The sequence below is a fragment of the Desarmillaria tabescens genome (genome assembly GCF_030435595.1).
Source record: "Desarmillaria tabescens strain CCBAS 213 chromosome Unknown EV420scaffold_33, whole genome shotgun sequence".
Lineage (NCBI taxonomy): Eukaryota > Fungi > Basidiomycota > Agaricomycetes > Agaricales > Physalacriaceae > Desarmillaria > Desarmillaria tabescens.
Window position 1 is genome coordinate 513,155 of NW_026848332.1, and position 21,429 is coordinate 534,583.

Sequence of the window (21,429 nt, forward strand, 5' to 3'; positions counted from 1 at the left end):
TCTGTACTATTAACGGCGAGGGTTCTGAAAGGCGACGTTCTGGGACTGATCAGCTTGGCCGTTTGCGAGGAGGGCGGAGGCGTCGAAGGACCGTAGGCGCCCCACGTATGGAGAGGAAGAGGTCGGAAGCAAAGAGAATGGAAGAGAGCATCATAGAAAAATCGGAGAAAAACACCAGACCCGATAGAAGAGAAAAGTAGTGCACATTGGGGACGGCTGGGTTTTTATATATGCCACACGAGAACAATAAACAAAGTGCTTAGAGTACAAGGGACGGCGAAGCTGAACTTCTTCTTGCTATATTGCATACCGGCAGTTTTGAGTTCTTCGTCTCCAACTCATGCCATCTCGGGGTGAGTGAACCGAAAGGATGGCGTCAGTGTCTGCGTCTTGTTTTCTTAAACTCGGAAGAGCTGGCACCCGCCTCCTCAGTTTCGTGGGAGAGCATAGGTCAAAAGGCAACATCGCCAATGCATTTGAAATTAGGTATCGAGGTGTTGGACTGATCATCGACAATGCGGCCCTTGGGGTCCAATTCCACGCCGACATCTTAGAGATTCAGATCCTCGATATCCGGCGGGTCCCTCAAGATGAATCATAACAGTGTCCGTGCGCGCGTTGCTAAGAAATAACACGTCAAGTACAAACCAGTAGATTATACAGGTGTGTACGCACCGAATGCCAAGACTTTCTCCAGTTCACACGTCACCTCCTCTATGCTACCAAAGACGTATATATGCCATGGTATCAGACCGAGGGTTGCCTCGTCTGCTAAATGAGAGAGCTCTAGTGCTGGGCAAGGATCCAGGACTCCTTGGGAAGCACTATCGCCTTGAAGAAAGTGCCTAGGTCAGCTGCAAAGCAAGGAAGACAAGGATATTGTGCTAGCTAGGCTTTTCTGCAGAGATTGGTAACAACAGCAGCACCCATGAAACTTCTTAATGGTGACATGGTGGTACGGAAGAAAGAGTTTGTGAAGCCGGCCCGGCGGCGAAGTAGCTCCGCTCATCCCTGGTTGCCTATTTACCGTCATGCTCGACTTCGCATCTCCCGTCGCCTTGATTTGAACTTTGTCAAAATGACTGTATTTCATCGTCCATCCATTCTCTGTAGCAGTTTTTGATCAACGTTGCCCTTAACTTGCTGTTTCTTTAGTATTAGTTTGGACTTCGGCCCTCAATCCAAGCCAAGGGTTCGTAGGCTGAGGCTGATACGGATGCGAGGGGTTCGTCGTTAAAACGGTTATAATGACTTGAAACTTGACGAACGTCGTTATCATCGTGGACTACGATTTTTTCCAGTAAAAGGTACGAAATATTCGTTGATTACAAGGCTCTACTCAAACCTTCATAGCGAACAACCCAGCTGTCTTTCGGAAATCCTGGCGCATCCCCTTCGCTACCATCCCAACCACCCGCCATCATCACAACAGCATACAAGAGCCCACCTGCGCCCGGAAAATATGGCGTAGCAACACGTACGTTACTCAATGGCATCCCAACATCGTCGAAATTCAAATGAGGATGTAACAGCCAGTCGACGGCGTCTTCGGCTTCCCCATTACGTGCTGACGACATAGCAAGCATCGAGAAATCCCACCTGTAAACCATCACACCGTAAATAGAAAGTTTTCAGCTATACTGAAATTATCGCGTGACTCCAGAAACTTGACCATAAACTTTAGTGTTGCCGTGACTCGGCTAGACTCGACTCGGCTAGGCTTATACCGACTTTGGTAATTCTAATTAGTCGAGTCGGCTCAAGCTGCCGTGAGTCGGCTTGAGTCCCGACTCAAACCAAATAAGGAAATCAGAAGTGCGAAAGATGCTATTGCTCGATGACGGCCAACATTCTTTCTGAAATCAATACCTAACTTGGTTGGTGAGTGAATACAACCTTTGTGAGGGTCAAGTTTGCCCTATATTTGATGCATTAATCTAATTGAGCAATATTAATAAATTCTACAGAATCTTCACATGAGAGGACTGGGGAAAGAGCCAGAGCAGCCAATTGAGATGACTTTGTTGTAGTTGTAGCAAAGACTTGGAAACTGCAACAAAGGAAGTCTTAGAAGCCTTGAATGGACCTAAATTACTCAGATATTGGTATAGCTGAATCATTGAAACATGACTTGGTTAGACAAGCCTCCGAGCATCAGAGAGTCTCAAGACTAGTCAATAAGTGTAAAAAAGCACTTACCTGGCAATATTTGCTGCACTATTTAAGGTTTTCTACTTGGTAACTACTTCGAAGCCTGTTTGAAATTTTTAGCTTAGAGTTGAGGACAGGTAAACAGTCGGCAATAACAATTAGCCTTGGAGGACACCAAATACATTCAAAAGCATCAGATTATGATTTCAATTAAATACTACGCTGAAAGACGCGAAAATATGAACAGAGAAAGGACAGTAGCGAAGTGCGCGAGGATGCATGCCCGTATTTGGAAACACTCAGGCTAAGCCGACTTGAGCCGAGCTTGAGCCGACTCCGTTAAGGTGGGCTCAAACTCGGCTTAAATGGACTCGGCTTATCGGCTAAGTCACTTTGAGCCGAGTCGCGGCAACACTACCATAAACTAGTCCCGAAATTGGAGAAATGGCAGGCAAGGTCAGTTTCGGGACGAGTTTCCGGTCAAGTTTCGTGACTTCCCGGTACACCCGAAATACTTCTATTTGCGGTGTGCATTCAGCTACCAAACAAAAATGAACATGAACTAAGCGCACCCCCAAATATACGTCACAATCCAATACTCTCGCACCTTCTCGGCCGTCGCTTTCGCAATCGTGAGGTTCAATCCCTCTGTCTCCGGAAGCCATCCATACAACCCCACTAATGTCGGGTGAAAGAATATATGCGCCGGATCCGTCCAAAAATCATCCCCAATCGTTTCGTACACCTTGTAGGTGCCGTTATTGACAGGAAGTGAGGCCAGATTGTCTTTGACCACCGTCCAACTGCTTGGTACTTCCTCGCCGAGATTCTTCATCCATTCTTCGGCGTAGCCCAATCCCAACCGCCAATACGCCAATTCGAACGCGGGATTCACAGTCACATTGGGACCGCTATCTTCGCTCACGTCGTACAAGGGTGGTCCAAGGTCATAGACGCCTGTAGACTCGTTGTACCACGCAAAATCTGCCATCCAATTCGCCGTTTCCCGAACGGCATCCTCCCACTTGCGAAGCGTCTCCATCGTGGGTGATGCCCGATATTCATACTGAGCAAATATGAGTGGGTGCGGCTGCTGCCAGATCAGCAGATTGTTTATATCGCCTGGGGATGAACGGCCTGAAGGATCGGTCATCTTTGGCCATCGTGCACCGGAGGGCCAGTGTTGCTGCTCCTGGGACCTGGCTATCGAGGATGGTAGGAATTTGGCGTAAGTACCGGTCGATCGGTTGAGCAGCTCCCAGTTGTTCCAGAGTGCCGAGTGTCAAGTGGAATTTGGTATATTATCTGGGTAGTCCATGTTTTCGGTAGCAATACAGAGCCTTTCACGGCACCTGGAAAGGCAATCCTCCTTCCTGCAAAGGAAATTCGCGTCGAAAAAATTCAACGATTTCTGCTGGGTGCTCATTTTGTCACGTGATGCTTAATGTTTCATCAAGGCTACACTACTTTTACATGAAATGCTACCAGAAGAAAAAAGGAACCTCCCAGAGAAATCCAGTTAATCCGAAGAAAAAGCCTCCCCTCCAACGTCGATATCACACCGGCTCGAGGTCGGTAGATGCAGGTACTTGATGCAGCTTTCGACGTCCGGCTGGATAACGTCGCATCGAACTCGGGATACCAGGTGATACGGATGAAATTCTATCGAAAAAGATTATGCGTTAGTAGTAGATTATACTTCAAGAAAGAAAAAAACATACGTTAACAAAAGTAATCCATCATCTGCTACTTGTTTCGTAAGGCGCGTAAACTGAAGAGGGAGTAAGTCCAACTGCCAGTCACGGAATCCCTGTTGAAGACTTACCCAAGGAAATCCCCACCTCCTTGAAGAATCCCAAGTTTCGCATTCGGAGACGTCAACGGTTCCGTCGTCGACATGCTCCAAATTTGACGACATCATGTGCGAGTCGATGTCACACCTGCACGGGGTGAGTACCGGTATCGAACTGGTCTGATGCTGTCATGTCTTGAGCCGTTAAGTTACCACGACTTGGACATTCACGTCGCTCTACCCCAATGAAGACGTTGTAGAATGGCTGCCGAATTCATCAGCACATCGACACAGCGCGAAAAAAAAAAATTAAAATCACCCTTCCGACAATCCCACCCCAATGACATCCCCCAGCAACCCCTCCCTGCAAACCGACATCGTATCCCCATGGTAATGTTGAAGACGAGATGGCCATTGCTCGGCAGTAGGAAAAAGAGGGCGAATCGACACGGGAACGGACAGAAAGGGACATCCTCGTTCTCGCTCATATTGAAGTGATTGGCGCGCATCGATTCACACTTCCACTCCTCCACCGCACGTCAGCCATAGTGGATGGTAGTCGCTGATCTTGCTGATGCTGAATCCCCGGAACTGGCCTTGACACCGCGCTAGCTGGAGAAAATGCTGTAGACTGTCAGTAGAGCTTGTTAGCATTGCGCACTTGTAAAAACAAAATGGAATGCTTACCAAGGTATGGCGCGGGACTGGCGAGGAAGGACGTCCTCGGCCATCGTTGACTGCAGTGACTAGACATGCGCATCCCGTGTACGCATGCACACTTCCGCCCCTTCCACTTCCACCTCGTATCCATCGCCACCTCCTCACTCGCTGGACATCGATACGTCACGTCAGGGCAAAATTCGCTGGACCCCCTTGTAAAGGCTGCATACCAGGGATTGACATCGGTAACTTCAGACGATGTGGTAGGTGAGCTAGTACACCATCATCAGTACTTCTCTACTGATGAAAAGAAAATGGAACACTTACCAAAAACAAGGCGCACACAACAAGGCCTGTAGGATGGGGAAAGGGGACATCCTCGGCCACGGTTGAAGGGATCGAACATGCGCCTGCCGAGCACCGATGCACTCCTCCGCTCCCTCTGCTTCTATCGTGTATCCATCTCCACCACCTCACTCGCCGGACGTCAAGATGTCGTGTCGGGCCAAAACTCCACTTGAAGTCAACGAGATTTTTGGTACATGTACCCGAATGGCTGAAAAACACGCCATTACTGGTCACGCGATGTCAAAATTTACATGTAATTAACATGTAAGAAACTCAGCCATCGAGTTCACCTGTAACTTACCTGCAAGAAACCCTCAACGGAGTTTTTTGCGCAGCCCTACTGTGGGAGCATTTGCATGTAGCCTGGCAAGCCGTCTTTATTATATACTCGCGGAACTCGTATCTGTATATAAAGCCTGGTACCCGGGGCGGGGGTCCATAGAGGAACCCTCAAATCTCAACGGATTTCAAACTCAGACGTGATCCGGTTTTTCGGCTCACTAATCCATGATGACACATCACTAAATTTCAGGACTTAGAACTTTGCACCGTCATACCCCAGCATTAAGCATTGATTAGAACATTGAATACCATATAATATTTAACTATGGAGGGGTGGCATAGTATCAGATGTCATTTAACTGAAGAAAACTTTCTATATGGCTCAAAGAGGATGATGCTGTTGATTATTTGTCCATTAGTGCTTCCGTTTCACTATGCTATGTAACTAGAGTAATAATGACCTCATGGAGCGCCTGAAACAGGTGGAATAGCGGTGTAAAGATGATTTGGCGACGCGTCGCGTTTAGAGGCACGCGGAGCACGTGCCGGCTTGTCGCCGGCATTATTTCGGAGTTGGAAAATCAGCGAGATTGGGGGGTTCCTCTATGGACCCCCGCCCCGGGTACCAGGCTAATTTGCATGGTCGGGTCCCTCCGTGATCACGTGCAACATTTCTGTACATTTCCACCTGTTCCGATTTGTGGCCACAACCCGCGACTAAGTATCACTAGTGATTCCCATTCTCTCTCCTGGACATAGCGAGACGGTTCCAACTGCGCATATAATCCAAATATGTTGTGTATGAGCAAGTGTTCAACATAACTCAGGGAGGCAAAGGTTTAGCGTCGCTGCATAGCCATCCCAAATTTAAGTAATGACACTGGAACGACATACACTGGGTGCTTTATTCTAAACTACATTTTCGAGTATCCGGAGTATTCTAGAGTATTAGAGACTGCAAGAGAGGGAAAGAAACATAAAAAATCGTAATACCACGAGTGGACTAATGGATTCTAATTATGGACATCTGCAACACACCTCTACCACAACGTGCAGTATAATGCCACATAAAAGGCCCTTAAGAAGTCGGTATACAGTCAAGGCACTGAGAATGAGCAAGAACATACATGATAACATGCCACCAAACGGCATAATAGGCGGTGCCATGCATCGCAATGAAATTTGTGAGAGTAAACACTGGTTGACCGACACGCGACATGGCAAATAGGAGAGAGATTATGGATATAAAAACCAGCAACAGCAGGGCGAGTTTTGGGAGGAACAAAGGTCGCGCATCATGGAACACCGCAGCCAGGATACAGGGTAATGACGCGTAGCTGAGAAAAGTGGTCCACAAGGAGAGAGGCGTCAAGACAGGGTCGTCATTATTGTCAGGAGCTTGAGTGACTGGGGATGGCTGATGCGAGGAAGGCTGTGAGGTGACCTGGTTCCGCGAAGCAGACGATTGGGTGATAGACGGTTGTGACGCGAGATCTTGAGCGAGAGAAGAGGAATTTCGTAACTGAGTAATTGGAGGAGGGTCTTCCTGGACAAGGTATCGATTTCGATGTCGACTAGCGTGAGGAACGACATCCTCATACAAGAAACGAGTTCCTAGAGCTGGCGGTTCGACGGCAGGTGTGCCCGGAACGTTCGAATCGGTTGTTTCGGCCACCTGCATAGAATAATGTGAGATCGCCCTGCCAGATGGTATAACAGCAGTCTCACGGTTTGGGCTGTGTTTCTGTCGGACATAATTTGGAATGGATAAGATGAGAGAGAGGAAGACAAGAGAATTCAACTGGCACTGCTTTATAAGGAACATATTTTAAACTCCGCTTAAACCTACAACCCGGGTGACTCCTATTACCTAATTCTTGACCATCTCATCTCATCTCATGGCGAGCGTCCAGATTCACCTAAAGCCTCGACCAATCTCCCCAGTACATGGCCACTCTAAATACCTACCATTTCATTGGCCCTCCGATTTTGAGTACGGACCATTCTTTGCTGAACATGCAACAGTACCCCCCGATGCCACAGAAGTCTACACTCTGCAGTCTCCTGCTCTATCCGCTTCACTCTCCGCACTCTTCAACACTGTTATACCTGGTCTTGATGCCGAAGTTCCCGATCCCAACAGATTATGCCGCTCTGCGTGGCCCGCTCTTCTTCAGCTTGCGGTGACAAAACTCTCTTTGGCGTTTGAGTTCCGCACCGAGTGTGAAAACCACATTGTTCGACTCTTCGAAGGCGACCGTGCGCCAGTTCCCCCACCTCCAAGTATGCGTGCGCCGTCACTTTCGCCCGAGTGGTATGCAATAATATTCTCTACCGGAGATCGTGGTGACGTTGAACTGCGCGGCGACGAGTCTCAGGATATTGAATTGGAATTATTCGTCTGGGTATATATGCAGCAAGCAGTAGATAACTATACTCGTAAGTGTTTTCAGCAGTGCTTTACTTCACTTGACGCCACTACAGACATCTGGGGATGTTATCGCCGGGAGATGTATCAGTTGATACATATGATTGCTCCAGTTCATTTACGCAGTCAGTAGCATGGCATACGGTTCCATTTTATCCATTAACATATTTCAAGCAGCTGAAAATTCTGGCTTGTTCAACTTCCTCAGTAGAAAGGCTTATGCCCTTGCGTCCATATTTACCACCGAGACATCAGCCGACGACAGCTGTCCACCTCTCCTTTCGCCATCCTCCAGCAATGGATCATCGGCTACTGATGCAACAGACTCGTCGGACTCTTCCCATGCTGGTTGTCTTGACGAAGATGCGAACTCGTCTTCTCTATACCGTCCGTTTCGGGTGTGTCTTGCCCTGCCATATCTATCATTTGTACTGACTACCTTCATCCAGCGCAGGAACCTTGCTATTGTCTCCGAATCTGTTGATCTGTAGCGCAGGTATTCTTTTGGCGGACTAGCCTATGTACTATCTCCCTTGGCATCTTCATAGGCGATTTTATTTATGTAGTCAAGACCGTTTAGGGAGGTATGTGTGACGCCGAGAAGTTAGTTAAAGTTTATAGTCGAGACGCCAGTATACAATTCCTTGCTGTCCTGAGAATGGACACCTTTCGGCGAAGAATCCCATTGCGTGAACTGCAGCTTGAACTACAAGCTCCCTCATATTCATTGCGATACGCGGTGAGCTAAGGAAGTGTGTGGGAGGTACAGATGATGAGCAGATCGCATGATGAGGTTAGAGAGAAGTGGGTGGCTAGATTGTAATGCAGCCATTTGTGGTTCTGCGTGAAGAGCCGGGTGTTCCCAAACATACAGTATCCATGCCTTTGAGGACCAGCAACTCAATGTTTGGATAATGGCCTCCGAAACTTCCAAAGATGCATAGAACGCCATGCCTCCAGCCTGTAAGGAATGGCCACTAAAGTCTCTTCTCATAACAGTGAAGAATTTTCTGTCAAACGAAGAGCATGTTGGAAACGGATAACATTTCACCGGGTAGGTAGTCTAGAACTAATGAATAAATCTTCAATTTATCAAGGCTAAAGTGAGTTACAGCGCGTGCTTGTTTGGTCGACGTCCTCCTTGATTTGCGATATATCTGCATCCACGTACACCACTGGCTCAAGGATGCTGAACTCGAAAATATACTGCTCGCCAATGATCAGAAACAGCCACTATAAAAGTTTCACACCCACCGCCATCGAGTGTAGAAGTCCTTCAATAACGGACGAATCGCCAACGGTGTTACTTGAACGGAGGTAGCCACTGGATCAATGGCAGGCAGGTTCGTTACAGGCGGGCCACAATGGATGGGAAGGATTAGTCACGCATGCGTCAAGTCCTTCGTCCGGCGCCTTTATCCATAGTGAGCAGTAGGAAGTAATGGAAAAGAAATCCGCGGAGCCAAGAACGTCGCTCTTTTCTTCATCGGTGAAGCGTGGAAGATATTCCTTGGAGAGGGTATCTTTTACGATGCCGGGCCAATCGCCTGTCGTGTATACAGGGTTAGAGAAGAGACCTATTTCGAACGCTGCATTCAACTGCAAGCGCGTCTTCAGTAGAGTTACTTCTCCATGGCGTGCCTCTGGAGGATGGTCAATTTGTGTAAATACTAGCAGGAGAAAGGGATATAGTTACATGTAATTGGAATTTTTGAAGCCAATCTCTCCTGTCATGTTCATTTCGCGGAACACTAAGTACAAGTGATATGAGTAAAGGTACTTCATCGTGATGTGTCGACGTACTCTTGACGGTGCCTGCATGGGCCTTTACTATAGTAATAAAATATCAGGATCGGGTGCAGGGGTAAGAAGCACGCAGAACGCACATAAATTGTATGTACATTGATAAGGGGCGGTGGACGAATTGACACCAGGAGCGAGGGTAACATCTACTCTCAAGGTAAGTTTGCCGAAATAGGGTTTGATAGGTAGAATATTCACTGAAAGGATAGGATGAAATCTGGCTACAGAAATTGCCCGGTTCATTGAACGTGAACCTGAAGTACTTTGAGCTTATTCTGTAAGAAACAAGAAAATACGGACACCTACCAAGTTTTAACACGGTCGCCGTATGCCTTGAATAATGTCTTGGCGTAGCTGAAAACTGCATAAGCACACAAACAATCACATTGTCTAGCACTTACTTTATGAAATCGTCAACAATTTGTGGTGAGGTAAAACCCCCATAGTAAGCCTGAAGGGCGACGGGTGTATCCCAGTGAACTATGAGTCTGTTGATGAACGAGGCGGACTGAACGCAGCCAAGAGATCCTTACACAACGATACAACAGGCTCCACGTTATGGGCCAGGTGGTGGTAATCAATAACTGTGGCGAAAACTATCAGCATCACTGACGATGTTGTCAGGGTGAAAATGTACCGTCAGAATAGTGATCAATGCCAAGTGTATTGAGAGGAGAATCAGCAGCGCCAAATGGGTAGATCCTCGCCCATGAAATCCTACAAAGTGTTACTCAGAAAGTCGGGTCGAATGTGTTCTCTAACACGTACGAGAACGAATGTGCAGTCATACGAAGAGCGGCGATGCATTCGACATCTTCTTTGTACAGGTAATAATAAAGACCGACGACATCACCTACAATAATCTCAGTCTCATGATTCATATTTTCGCCCTACCTCGCGTACGTACCAGTTATGTTATCAGTTGTACCACTTGGCTGTCTGGTTGCCCAGTCCCACATGGTCGGACCCTTGCCCTCGTTCTTCACGGCACCCTCGAGTTGGTACGCGGACGTGGCAACTCCGTATCTGAAGCCTTTGGGGAATTTCAAGTCTGGCAAGATATCCTTCGGCGCAGGAGCATAGAAGAATGGATACATAGGCGGGGGAGGTGACTGCTGCACTGGGAACGCGAGTAGTGGTGAATGGAGGTAGCTCGACAGGTCCGATCTGCAATTTAGTGGTAAGTTAGGAATGTCGCGTTCTGAGACTATTAGCGAGACTATGTATTTGTATCGTAAAAGGGGTAAATACCGCGAGCATTGAGTCGTATATCAACATCGCGTTTTGGTTGTCTGCAAGCGTGTCCGGACGAAGTAGGAGGTGAGTTCCTAAAAAGAAAAGTTTGGCAGATCACGGTTTCGGGCCGGATGACCGATGAAGGCCACGTTCGCGGCCGTAGCTTTACCATCGACCACCACCTGTTCTGTCCCTCGTAAGTATCCCTTTACTTGCAATGATATTAATATTGACTGAGATCGTACTGTGCAGACTTGCTACCATTCCCAGCTTAGCAAAGCTCCGTCAGCGTGGGCTCTGGCCACCAGGCATTGAATTTGTGCCTCATTTACCCTTACCAAAGCAGATCGGTAGGGCATTCGCACTCCTCAACTGTACATGGAGGACCTCCAAATACGATAACAAATAGCACAAATGAACACTCAGATCACGCCCCAACTGACGACGATGTCCTCTCTGTCAAGTATATCCTGAAGAATTGCGGCCTTCCCGTCGAGATCATCGACGATACACTCGAATTTGCTCAATACTGGCCATGTATCCACGAAAGGAGAATCATAGAGGGGCACGCTGTTTCTGATTACCGGGTTAAAGAGACATATCCGGACGCCGGCTGGTGCTATATCGTCTCCCCTCCTGTTCCCCAAGGCGTCAAAGTGCGGGTAGTAAAATTCGTAACCGAGAGTCGTGACCAGGGTTGAGGAGGCGAGCCAAGGCACCGAGGTACACTTAATGATTTTCACGACATTTTCTTGCATACTTACATGCTACCAGGGACCTACGAGGGATCGTGGACCTGGTTCGAGGCCGCAATAATACGCGGAGAACCATGGTGGCTCAGCGAAGTCTGGAGATGTCCGTAGGTCTGTACCGGAAGGGTTTATCAGGAGACTTGCGTAGTGCAGCACAAGCGGCCGAAGTACGATCTCACGAGGTGGAGGGCAGCAGATGGCATGTCAGAGTAAACGTTACTACTTACTACCACAGGCTCGTACAAGGAACGTATGCTTGTCTGGTCACGTATGCATGAGGGGAGCAAGCATCGATCTATAACAGGTCTGTATGGCCTCTTACGCGAGTTTGTGGGGCTACTTGAGCCGGGAGATAGGGTAGCGTTGATGGCTAGGGCTATGGTGAGTCTTCCCTCCAAGTACAAATCCCTCCTTCTAAATCAACCCAGTTTCCTGGCTGGGCTAATAACGCCAAACGTGCCTCGATAGATGTATACTATGCTATATAATGGTCTCGAAACTCATTACCCCAAGCAGGTGCTTTACCCTGTGAGGGATCGCTGTACGTTATTTATGATTGTAGTCGGAAAGATCTGTTTAACTAGACACAAATACCATTGCCATCCATTATGTTATCTGTCATCAGACTCAGCTAGAAGCTTGTTCAAACTCGTATCAATGATGTTCGCTTGTTGTCATTTCGGATCTGTTATTATATACCTAGGGATACGGCGCCTTTCGCATGCAGTATTCACTCCGACATATCATTCTACCTTCCCACAAAAGTCCCAAGGATCCACAGCTGCCGGTAGCACTGTATGGTGCGGTTGCTGTGTGGACCCTTCTCGCTATAAACTACACACCAAAGTCAGCTCAGGTAATCAATGAAAGAAAAAAGTCACGTAGTCCCGTTCCCATCACAGACAGGATAGCAAAACACTGCGCCCGAGCCCGAACAAGGCGACGTCGTACATTGTTCATCCATGCACTCCACTGCGCCGGCTAGAAGAAGAGTGTGTGTAGGAAGAAAAACCGGGGATTAGGTACATACGCACTGGAGAAAGTACTATTAACAATGAGGGTTGGAAGGCGACGTTCTGGGGCTGGGCAGCTTCGCCGTTTGCGGGGAGGGTGGAGGCGTTGAGGGAGACTGTACGTGCCACACGCATGAAGAAAAAGATAGCGGAATAAAGCATCTTTGAAAGAGAGGAGAAAAGCACCAGGCAGGATGGAAGAGAAGAGGCGTATTAGTGCATTGGGCACGGCGAGGTTTTCCATGTCCGATACGAGAGTAATAAACAGAGAGCTTAAAGTACAAGATTGTTCTTACTACATTGCATACCAGCAGCTTAGAGTTCTTGCTCTCCATGTAAACTCGAGGTGAGTGAACCGAAAGGATGGCGTCGGTGTCTGTGTCTTGTTTTCATAAACTTGACATAGCCGATACCCTCCTCCTCGGCATCGTGGGCAAGCGAGCATAGGGCCAAAGGTAACATCACAGCGCATTTGGTGTTAGGTATCGAGGTGTTGAACTGGTCATTGATAACAATGCAGCCTTTGGGATCCAATTCCACACCGATAGCTTCGGTTGAAATCCTCAACATACGGATGGTTCCTCGATCTGAATCGTCGCACGCGCTGGCAAAGAAATATCACGTCAAGTACGAAACAGTGAATCATACAAGTGTATACGCACCGGATGCCAAGACATCCTCCAGTTCAATTCTTACCTCCTCTATGCTACCAAAGACGCATATATGCCATATTATCAGACCTGGATCCAGCTTCGTCTACCGAGTGAGAAAGCTCTAGCACTGGGAAGGATGCAGAACGCCTTGAGAAGTAGTATTGCCTTGAAGAAAGTCCAGAGCCTAGGTCAGCTGTGAAGCAAGGAAGACGAAGAGCCAGTTCTGGCGAGGCGAAGTGACGCCTTCCTGTAGAGATTGTACATTGGCAGCAATAGCGACGGTGCACGAGAAACGACGTGGTGGTACGGAAGAAAGCGCGGATGTGAAATTGCGAAGCCGGAGATCAGAAAAGTGTAGTTCCGCTCATTTCTCTATATACTGCCATGCTCGACTTCGCATCTCCCGTCACTTTGATTCAAGTCATGTCATGACTGTGTTTCACGTTCTTCCATTCTGTCTAGGAGCTTTTGAAGGTTTATTCTCGACGCTGCGTTATATTTGTCTTTGCTTTAGTATCAATTTGGGCCTCAATTCCAGGCAGAAGTCCGTAGACTGAGATTGATACACTGCAGATACGAGAGTTTCACCGTCAACACGGTTACGAAAATTGGAGAGCATTGTCATCATTGTGGACTACGAGCTACTTGGTAAAAGGTACGAAATGTTCGTTGATTACAAGGCTCTACTCAAACCTTCATGGCGAACAACCCAGCCGTCTTTCGGAAATCCTGGCGCATCCCCTTCACTACCATCCCATCCACATGCCATCATCGCTACAGCATACAAGAGTCCACCTGGGCCCGGGAAATATGGCGGGGCAACACGTACGTTACTCAATGGCATCCCAACATCGTCAAAATTCAAATGAGGATGTAACAGCCAGTCGACGGCGTCTTCGGCTTCCCCATTACGTGCCGACGACATAGCAAGCATCGAGAAATCCCACCTGTATACCTTTCAGCTATCGCACAAAGATGAATATGAACTACGCGCACCCCCAGACATACGTCACAATCCAATACTCTCGCACCTTCTCGGCCGTCGCTTTGGCAATCGTGAGGTTCAATCCCTCCGTCTCCGGAAGCCATCCATACAATCCCACTAATGTTGGGTGAAAGAATATGTGCGCCGGATCCGTCCAAAAATCATCCCCAATCGTTTCGTACACCTTGTAGGTGCCGTTGTTGACAGGAAGTGGTGCGAGATTGTCTTTGACCACCGTCCAACTGCTTGGTACTTCCTCGCCGAGATTCTTCATCCATTCTTCGGCATAGCCCAATCCCAGCCGCCAATACGCCAATTCGAATGCTGGATTCACAGTCATATTGGGACCGCTATCTTCGCTCACGTCGTACAAGGGTGGTCCAAGATCATAGACGCCTGTGGACTCGTTATACCATGCAAAATCCGCCATCCAATTCGCCGTTTCCCGAACGACATCCTCCCACTTGCGCAGTGTCTCCATCGTTGGTGATGCCCGATATTCATACTGAGCAAATATGAGCGGGTGCGGCTGCTGCCAGATGAGCAGATTGTTTATATCGCCTGGGGATGAACGACCTGAAGGATCGGTCATCTTTGGCCATCGTGCACCGGAGGGCCAGTGTTGCTGCTCCTGCGACCGGGCTATCGAGGATGGTAGGAATTTGGCGTAAGTACCGGTAGATCGGCTGAGCAGCTCCCAGTTGTTCCAGAGAGCCCAGTGTGCCGAGTGCCAAAAGTACATCTCCATGTGGAATTTGCTATATTATTCGGGTAGTGAATTCAAAACATGCATATCGAAATATCTTGAAGATGCTTACCCGTACTGTAAAAATATTGGTGAGTCCATTGTTACAGGACAGTACAAACTCACTCACCCAGCCATTATTCACTAGCCCGGACTGGAAACGTGCATGAGCATTACTATCATATTCGCAGACCAGGACCACTTACTTCCTGCGGTGGGGTATCTCCTGCCTCATTCACACGCAACAAATACCGCGAAAGAATAATCCTCCTTTGCAACTCATCTGCTCTCGGATCCGAAGACTCCGTAAATACGTCGACGAAACCGCTTTGTGACCAAAAGGCGTCCCAAGTTGTTCGCGATGAAACGTCCGTGGCCTCGTAGCTTGTCCTGTCGCCTGGACTTGTGATACCATAGGTAATTGCCATTCGGAAAGTCGACGTAGAGTCTTTGGGTAGGATGGTGTAACGATGAGCATCGGGAGCATCGCGGGATATGGTGAAAGTGTCGCCGTCGAAAGAAGTGATGAACGAAGCTTCGTCGAGCGTGTGTGTAATCTCTGCATTGTGGTCATCAACGTCAGTACTGATCGAAGTCGTGTGGTTGGCAGGAGCATCCCAGTTCCCGACAAACGGTGCGTTGAATGATTCTGAACCATCGTTCCACGGATAATCCACGAACACGCCCAACTGACCATCACTCAACAGTGCAGACTCGATGCTAATTCCAACGGTGTCTCGGTCCTGTGCACATGTCGTTGTCACAATAATCGGCTCCCCTCCAAAAGAGAATCCGCTTGTAATCGTTCCCGTCCAGAGGTCGAGCTCCTGGTGAACATCCGTCAAGTTACTCTCCGTCACGTTGAGCACCTCTCCCTCGGCCGACCGAAACACCAGCCCCACCCTTCCCAGATTGACACGGTTGGGATTCGCTGTGAGCCATTGCTCAATCAGCGGGTCACCGCCAAAATCATACTCGACGAGTTGTTCGTGATTATACCAACTTACGCCGTGATAATTGTTCACGTCGTCCATCGTCTTACCCTCAGGCAACGTGTCGTTCTTCCACCCCCACGAAGACATGATAGCGAATGGCTGGAACGTCTGGAGACCTGTGACGTCGGCGCCGAAAGCGAAGTTTCCGTTGCCTACTTGCATCGGCGTGGTGAGGCTGGATGTATTGCGGGTGGGATTGTACCGTGATACCACAGTGTGTCGGTCGATTGCTGCCAGCGCCTTACGCGACAGGAAGAGAAGGAGGAAGAATAACATCAGGGATGAACTGAGGCCAATGCATGAAAGTTCGATATTTAGCCATCGCGTAGCAGCCCTGGCAATCTTGTGGGAATGACGTCTCAAAATGATGACGCACTCTAATTCCTCGCGGCTTATTGATCGCTCTCGGATTCGGATTCGGACTCGGACTCGGGCTTCCAACCGTTATTCCAGAGCACCCCCCCACGTGGTTCGTTAAAGCGGAATTGTGCACATTTGCCTTAAGCATGGGACAAGCCAACGCCGAGCAATAGTTCTATGATGACAGGATCAGGAGAATTTGCGCAGCTTGGCTGACCTGTAAAGTATCGTTACTTCTACTGTTGGCTTCTGAATCTATCACCAGTATCATGGAATCAGAAGATCTGAAAACACTTCTTCATGAGATGGGAATGTCTTCGAGACTCGGTGTTCAGCGCTCAGCCATGCAACTTCGGGCTGTGAGAGAGAGGGGTGTTCCGACAATGCCGAATGCGCGAAGGAAAACGCCCCAATCGCAAAAAGGATACCCTTCGTGCTCTTCTGTCTAAGAAAAATCATCCTAGAGATTTCCAACTGTATCCTTCCTCGCGAAGCCAGTAAGGACTAGTCACTACTAACTACTCCTACCCAGGTTATTCAAATGTGATTCAATCAGTTTCAATTATTGAATAAACACCGCCTGATGATACTGGCAAAATCGTACTTGGACAAGTAATCCTACAAAAAAAGACATCCATTCACCAGGCACTACCAGGGTTCGAACCTGGGTTATGGGAATATCCCATTTCAGAATCCCATGTGCTGCCACTACACCATAGCGCCTCGTACGCCATTTAAAACACGACTTTATCGTTATCATCACGCGCCACTTGGTTTTTGTCTCCTGATTCGGTATACAAGAAAGGTTGTGGTCGAAACCGTTGAATGCGACTCCTGTAACTCCTAACTCCAAAAGAGGATTGCCTATTCAACCTAAGGAATGAGTACACTGCATATGTTACACCACGATTCGTACAAGAAATTGAATCGAGGAAACGGATACGTGTTCCTACCAGTATGGGAGAAGGGTTGTCTACCCTTGGATGTGGGCATGCTTTTACCGTTCGCCGTCAACACGACATCCAATCCCACTCGAAGAAGACGCAGTTTGAGAAGTATCCCGCCCTGCAATGAGTTCGATCCGTTCAGACTCAGGCCAATTGTCCCTGTCCGCTGTAGGCGCACTAGTAGTATCAGAATGGGTATAGAATGGTCTCTGTTATACGTTATCTCCCTTCCATTCACAAAGAAAGATGGTCGCATCCTTCATCGTGAGATGGATCACCGGCAGGTACTGAAAAGGGGGGCTGCCTTTCGTTAACACTAGGCGAAGCGACGAGGGTAAGGCTTCAAGTGATTGTCCGAGTCTGGTTCCGGTCCGGGCCGCTACAGACGATAAATCGAAGCGCGTGCCTTAGTAAGCATCTCAAGCATGTGACCGTGTTGAGGTTAGGGTTCCAGACTTCTCAGCAAGGCCGTCACTCAGCTCAGGCTCTGCGCTCGACTGAGCTGCCTGTACAAATGGTCGAATGATCTTTCTGCAGGCATCTTCTGCATATCATCTGATTGCATGGCGACATCAAGAGTGAGGAGTTCGAATGTTTTGCCGGTTGGGAAATTTTATTTGGTGGTGGCGTCGGCTGGTACTGTGAGTTACTCTGAAAACTCGCTCTCAGCATAACGTGTAATCCTTTGACAGTGCTCTACAACGGCTGCGTTGTTATTTTCTTACGCTTTTATAATGAATTCCCTGAATTTCCCCCATGAACGAAAGTCGGTCTCGCAAGCTTCTCTTTCCTAGTATCGGACCGTTGTTCAAGTCATCTGCGCTCGATGCATTTCTCATGACCGAGTAGCCAAGTAAAAACAAGCAGATGACTCTGCATGAACTCTTCTCTCGTGGAAATGGCTATATACAGCTCGACATCCTTACGGCCATTACAGGAGTTCGATTCTCTTGCCCCTTCTCCCCCAAGATGCTCATCGAAGTACTGTTACTCTCTTTCGTCTTTCCCAATAGGCGGAGCGGAATTTCTGTAGCGCTTGCAACGTCGGCCACAAGAACAAGCTCTTCGGGAATATCAAGCGTTACCAGTACACTGGGTCCCACAAGTATCCCAACTGCCACCGCCAGCTTTCCTCCAATCGGATCGATTCCTCGCGATTACACGCCGGAAGGGCAGGAAAAACTATGGGATATTGTTTGCATTCTTGCTGATCGTCCTAGAATGTCGCTTAACTTATCACTGATCTGCAGATCGGACCTGTTGAGCCACCTCCATTCACCACTACCCGCATTCCCGGCGCAGCAGTCACCCTACCACCCTCTCCCCCGCCTTTGTATCCAACATTCTATGCCCCTTTGCCAAAGGACGTCCTACCAGGCTTGAAATTCCCCAAAGGCTTCATATTCGGAGTCGACACAGCCGCGTACCAAGTCGAGGGCGCCACGAAGAATGAGGGCAAGGGTCCGACTATGTGGGACTGGGCTTCCAGGCAGCCAAACGGTGTGCCTGACAACACAACTGATAAGTATGCATTACCGCTACAACGCCGATCTTGCAACTGAGATTGTTGTAGGTGACGTTGTCGACCTTCACTTCCTGTACAAAGAAGATGTTCAGCTCCGCCCCCCTTGGTGTCACTGCGCATTCTTTCTCGCATGTATTGGAATCCAGGTGACGCGACTTCTCAGAACAATGTCTCGTAGTATCTCGTGGGCGAGGATCTACCCCTTTGGTGCTGCTGATTCTCCTATTAATATCGCAGGAACTATTCATTATTCCGATGGTATGACTTCGTGCTGGTACCATAAGAGATGCTGACCGCTGTGACTACAGTCATTGATTACCACTAGGCCTATGGCGTGGAGCCTGTTGTAATTTTGTGTAAGCCTTTCTCGGTTGTATTCAACACTCCATGTTTACCACCAGAGAAATAGTCCATTGGGAAACACCTCTTGCCCTCAAGGCTTACTACGGAGCTTTCACATCTCCAGAAATAGTCGATGACTTCGTAAAGTGAGTACTAGAAGGAGTCGACAGTTTGTGTACTTACGCCACTTTCAGCTACGCCAAGACGGTATTCAAGGCGTACAACGGCCGTGTTTAAACTTGGTTAGTGACCGTAGCGCCGCAATAAACTCAGCTGCTTCAGGTATACTTTTAACGAGCCATGTGCTTATTGTGGCCAGGTTGCAACCTATCCTTTCAGTACACATTCTGATATATCAAACCCCTTCCGCAAGCTTACCATTAAGAATAGATGCCACACTCGTCCCTGGTGTAAACTCGTCTGCCGCCCCTTATCGATGCACATACAATCTGTGTACGTCCTGCATGCATCCTTTTTTTTATCCCCGACCCTGACCATTTTATAGTAAAGGCCCATGCAGGAGTCGTTAAAGATCTGTTTGCGCATCATGATAAGGACCTCCTGCTAACGAACTTCGTTTCCAGCATTCGGAGAAATGAATATATCGGGAGAGATCGCCTTCAAAAACGACGATTACATGACCTATGCCCCTTCCTTCTGCTAGCACCCATTGAACAATCTCCAGAGGCACGCCCTGGAGAAACAATTCTACTGAGGACGCACTTGCCGTCGAATGCCATGCTGCATTCCAAATAGGCATCTTCTCAAACTTCGTATATACAACAGGCGACTGGCCCAACATTGTCGGGGACACCCTTCCCTCCGAGTATCTCCTGCGCTTCACTGACCAGGAAAAGAGGGACATCCTCGGCTCCGCGGATTTCTTCGCCATCGATTCCTACCGCTCGCAATGGGTAAGGGCCTCGGTAGAAGGAATCGACGCATGCGTCGCAAATACTTCCCACCCTTTGTGGCCTGTCTGTAACGAACCTGTACTGTTCGACTCGGATTACGGCTGGGCTATAGGTCCTGCTGCTGACCCATTGGCTACCTGGCTTCAAGCAACACCAGTGGCCGTTGGTACTTTGCTAAAGGATCTCCACTCGCGATGGCCAAGTAATAAGTTGGTGAGTGTGAGGACTTCATATATATTGGCAATCTCTGACTGATAATGCATAGTATGTTTCTGAATTCGGCTTTGCGGGGCCTTACGAAAACGAGAAAACGGACCTATCTCAAATAAAGGAGGACGTGGACCGAACGAGTGAGCCTATAGTCTCATTTTGGGGTATTCGAAGATTCATCAGTGTTTCCAGACTACTTCCTCACGTACCTTGGTGAGATGTTGCTATGCATACACGAAGACGGGGTTCCAATACAGGGTGCTTTCGCTTGGGGTTAGTTTCAATGAAACAAGACATAACATATCGTTGCTAACTCATTGCAGCAATGCTCGACAATGCGGAATGGGCAAGTGGAACGTCCGTCAGGTGCGTGCTCTTTGTTCGGGGTTTAGATATCTTCTTGCCTTAGCATGAGCGTAGATTCGGTATCCAGCACGTCAATTACACGACACTAGAGCGGACATACAAATGTTCGGCGCTGTCCTTGGGTGAGTTGTGCGATGCCTTCCAATGAGCGCCAAGACTTATGAGTAAAAATAGCGGAATTTTTTGCGTCGCATCTTTAAGATTGAGTTCCGTGTCAATCTTGGTTTTCGTCGAATGCAAATTCAAGAACAGGGAATACGCTTCTCCGACAGCCACACAAATACAGACTAGTCACCAATAAAGCCTCCCAGAAAGACAATTTAGGCAGGCCTTAAATGTATACTCTTTCCAGAGATCTTTCATCGTCTTTTCCTTCTTATCGACAACCACGGTGGGGTTTTGCTCCTCGTCCGTCTTGGTCTACTGCAGCCCTATAAAGACGTATATGAATGTTGACTTTGTATCGAGTTTCATGGGAGAGAGCAATTTTCAACTTGACAGTCTGTCAGGATCTGTCAGGATTGGTTCGTTGTCGTCGCGGCCCGGTGTTACCGGTCGCCTTTGCGCGAATTTTCGGTACGTCTCAACGGCCGCTTCCATTTTTCGTGTTTTCAAAATGATATGGAGCACTCACACTTATTGCTGATATGTTGACTCTACAGACGTTATGCGGCATTGGCATTGGCAGCACCGTCGACTGGTGGCAGCATCAGGCATTACGGCCGGTAAATTTATCTGAGGCTGGTTCATTCAATACCGATATGGATTTCGGTTATGTAAATTTGATGGTTCATTAACTCCTTCGGTAAGTGGCTAGCCAGGCCTTTGTTGTGATCAGGTGCCATCAGGTGCCATCTTAGTAACAAACACCAATAGACGCCCATCGATGCCTCGAGGTCTTCCTTCTCCCATACCTTTCTGA

At 48.3% G+C, this 21,429-nt stretch overlaps 8 protein-coding genes and 1 non-coding gene across 9 annotated transcripts; 2 read left to right on the forward strand and 7 right to left on the reverse strand.

The window, feature by feature from the left end:
* Positions 1 to 1,325: 1,325 nt before the first annotated feature.
* On the reverse strand, positions 1,326 to 3,570 carry EV420DRAFT_1312014 (Six-hairpin glycosidase-like protein; the record flags this gene model as incomplete). The annotated part of the gene is made up of 2 exons (XM_060468587.1): positions 2,724 to 3,570; positions 1,326 to 1,599 (listed from the first exon to the last, which is right to left on the reverse strand). Exons 1-2 carry the CDS (start codon positions 3,302 to 3,304, stop codon positions 1,326 to 1,328), a joined length of 855 nt encoding a protein of 284 aa, XP_060327774.1. The 5' UTR covers positions 3,305 to 3,570.
* A 549-nt stretch (positions 3,571 to 4,119) lies between these two features.
* Positions 4,120 to 5,376, reverse strand: EV420DRAFT_1560987 (uncharacterized protein). The gene is made up of 3 exons (XM_060473839.1): positions 4,931 to 5,376; positions 4,631 to 4,875; positions 4,120 to 4,574 (listed from the first exon to the last, which is right to left on the reverse strand). Exons 1-3 carry the CDS (start codon positions 4,978 to 4,980, stop codon positions 4,552 to 4,554), a joined length of 318 nt encoding a protein of 105 aa, XP_060327775.1. The 5' UTR covers positions 4,981 to 5,376; the 3' UTR covers positions 4,120 to 4,551.
* A 499-nt stretch (positions 5,377 to 5,875) lies between these two features.
* On the reverse strand, positions 5,876 to 7,025 carry EV420DRAFT_1560993 (uncharacterized protein). The gene is made up of 2 exons (XM_060473840.1): positions 6,962 to 7,025; positions 5,876 to 6,908 (listed from the first exon to the last, which is right to left on the reverse strand). Exons 1-2 carry the CDS (start codon positions 6,986 to 6,988, stop codon positions 6,312 to 6,314), a joined length of 624 nt encoding a protein of 207 aa, XP_060327776.1. The 5' UTR covers positions 6,989 to 7,025; the 3' UTR covers positions 5,876 to 6,311.
* Positions 7,026 to 7,131: 106 nt separating this feature from the next.
* On the forward strand, positions 7,132 to 8,152 carry EV420DRAFT_1646189 (uncharacterized protein; the record flags this gene model as incomplete). Its single annotated transcript, XM_060477873.1, has 4 exons — positions 7,132 to 7,672; positions 7,718 to 7,786; positions 7,839 to 8,059; positions 8,111 to 8,152. The coding sequence occupies 4 exons, from the start codon at positions 7,132 to 7,134 to the stop codon at positions 8,150 to 8,152; spliced, it is 873 nt and encodes a 290-aa protein (XP_060327777.1).
* Positions 8,153 to 8,359: 207 nt separating this feature from the next.
* Positions 8,360 to 10,787, reverse strand: EV420DRAFT_1750170 (glycoside hydrolase family 1 protein). The gene is made up of 12 exons (XM_060480316.1): positions 10,716 to 10,787; positions 10,372 to 10,665; positions 10,233 to 10,317; positions 10,102 to 10,181; positions 9,866 to 9,944; positions 9,771 to 9,796; positions 9,548 to 9,661; positions 9,465 to 9,491; positions 9,014 to 9,304; positions 8,912 to 8,985; positions 8,774 to 8,867; positions 8,360 to 8,724 (listed from the first exon to the last, which is right to left on the reverse strand). Exons 2-12 carry the CDS (start codon positions 10,559 to 10,561, stop codon positions 8,675 to 8,677), a joined length of 1,110 nt encoding a protein of 369 aa, XP_060327778.1. The 5' UTR covers positions 10,562 to 10,665; positions 10,716 to 10,787; the 3' UTR covers positions 8,360 to 8,674.
* A 1,970-nt stretch (positions 10,788 to 12,757) lies between these two features.
* EV420DRAFT_1561002 (uncharacterized protein) lies at positions 12,758 to 13,430 on the reverse strand. Its single transcript, XM_060473841.1, has 2 exons — positions 13,128 to 13,430; positions 12,758 to 13,069 (listed from the first exon to the last, which is right to left on the reverse strand). Exon 2 carries the CDS (start codon positions 13,033 to 13,035, stop codon positions 12,781 to 12,783), a length of 255 nt encoding a protein of 84 aa, XP_060327779.1. The 5' UTR covers positions 13,036 to 13,069; positions 13,128 to 13,430; the 3' UTR covers positions 12,758 to 12,780.
* Positions 13,431 to 13,488: 58 nt separating this feature from the next.
* Positions 13,489 to 16,569, reverse strand: EV420DRAFT_717785 (Six-hairpin glycosidase-like protein). Its single transcript, XM_060483212.1, has 5 exons — positions 15,055 to 16,569; positions 14,979 to 15,002; positions 14,922 to 14,926; positions 14,115 to 14,861; positions 13,489 to 14,065 (listed from the first exon to the last, which is right to left on the reverse strand). Exons 1-5 carry the CDS (start codon positions 16,117 to 16,119, stop codon positions 13,792 to 13,794), a joined length of 2,115 nt encoding a protein of 704 aa, XP_060327780.1. The 5' UTR covers positions 16,120 to 16,569; the 3' UTR covers positions 13,489 to 13,791.
* A 277-nt stretch (positions 16,570 to 16,846) lies between these two features.
* On the reverse strand, positions 16,847 to 16,926 carry EV420DRAFT_t187. Its single transcript has one exon. It is a non-coding gene; the product is annotated as a tRNA-Gln (tRNA).
* Positions 16,927 to 18,119: 1,193 nt separating this feature from the next.
* Positions 18,120 to 21,017, forward strand: EV420DRAFT_1703294 (glycoside hydrolase superfamily; the record flags this gene model as incomplete). The annotated part of the gene is made up of 14 exons (XM_060479521.1): positions 18,120 to 18,344; positions 18,401 to 18,621; positions 18,677 to 18,933; positions 19,001 to 19,031; positions 19,077 to 19,163; positions 19,212 to 19,246; positions 19,300 to 19,470; positions 19,523 to 19,553; positions 19,703 to 20,144; positions 20,197 to 20,281; positions 20,334 to 20,414; positions 20,465 to 20,507; positions 20,562 to 20,629; positions 20,682 to 21,017. 14 exons carry the CDS (start codon positions 18,120 to 18,122, stop codon positions 20,705 to 20,707), a joined length of 1,803 nt encoding a protein of 600 aa, XP_060327781.1. The 3' UTR covers positions 20,708 to 21,017.
* Between the last annotated feature and the right edge of the window lie 412 nt (positions 21,018 to 21,429).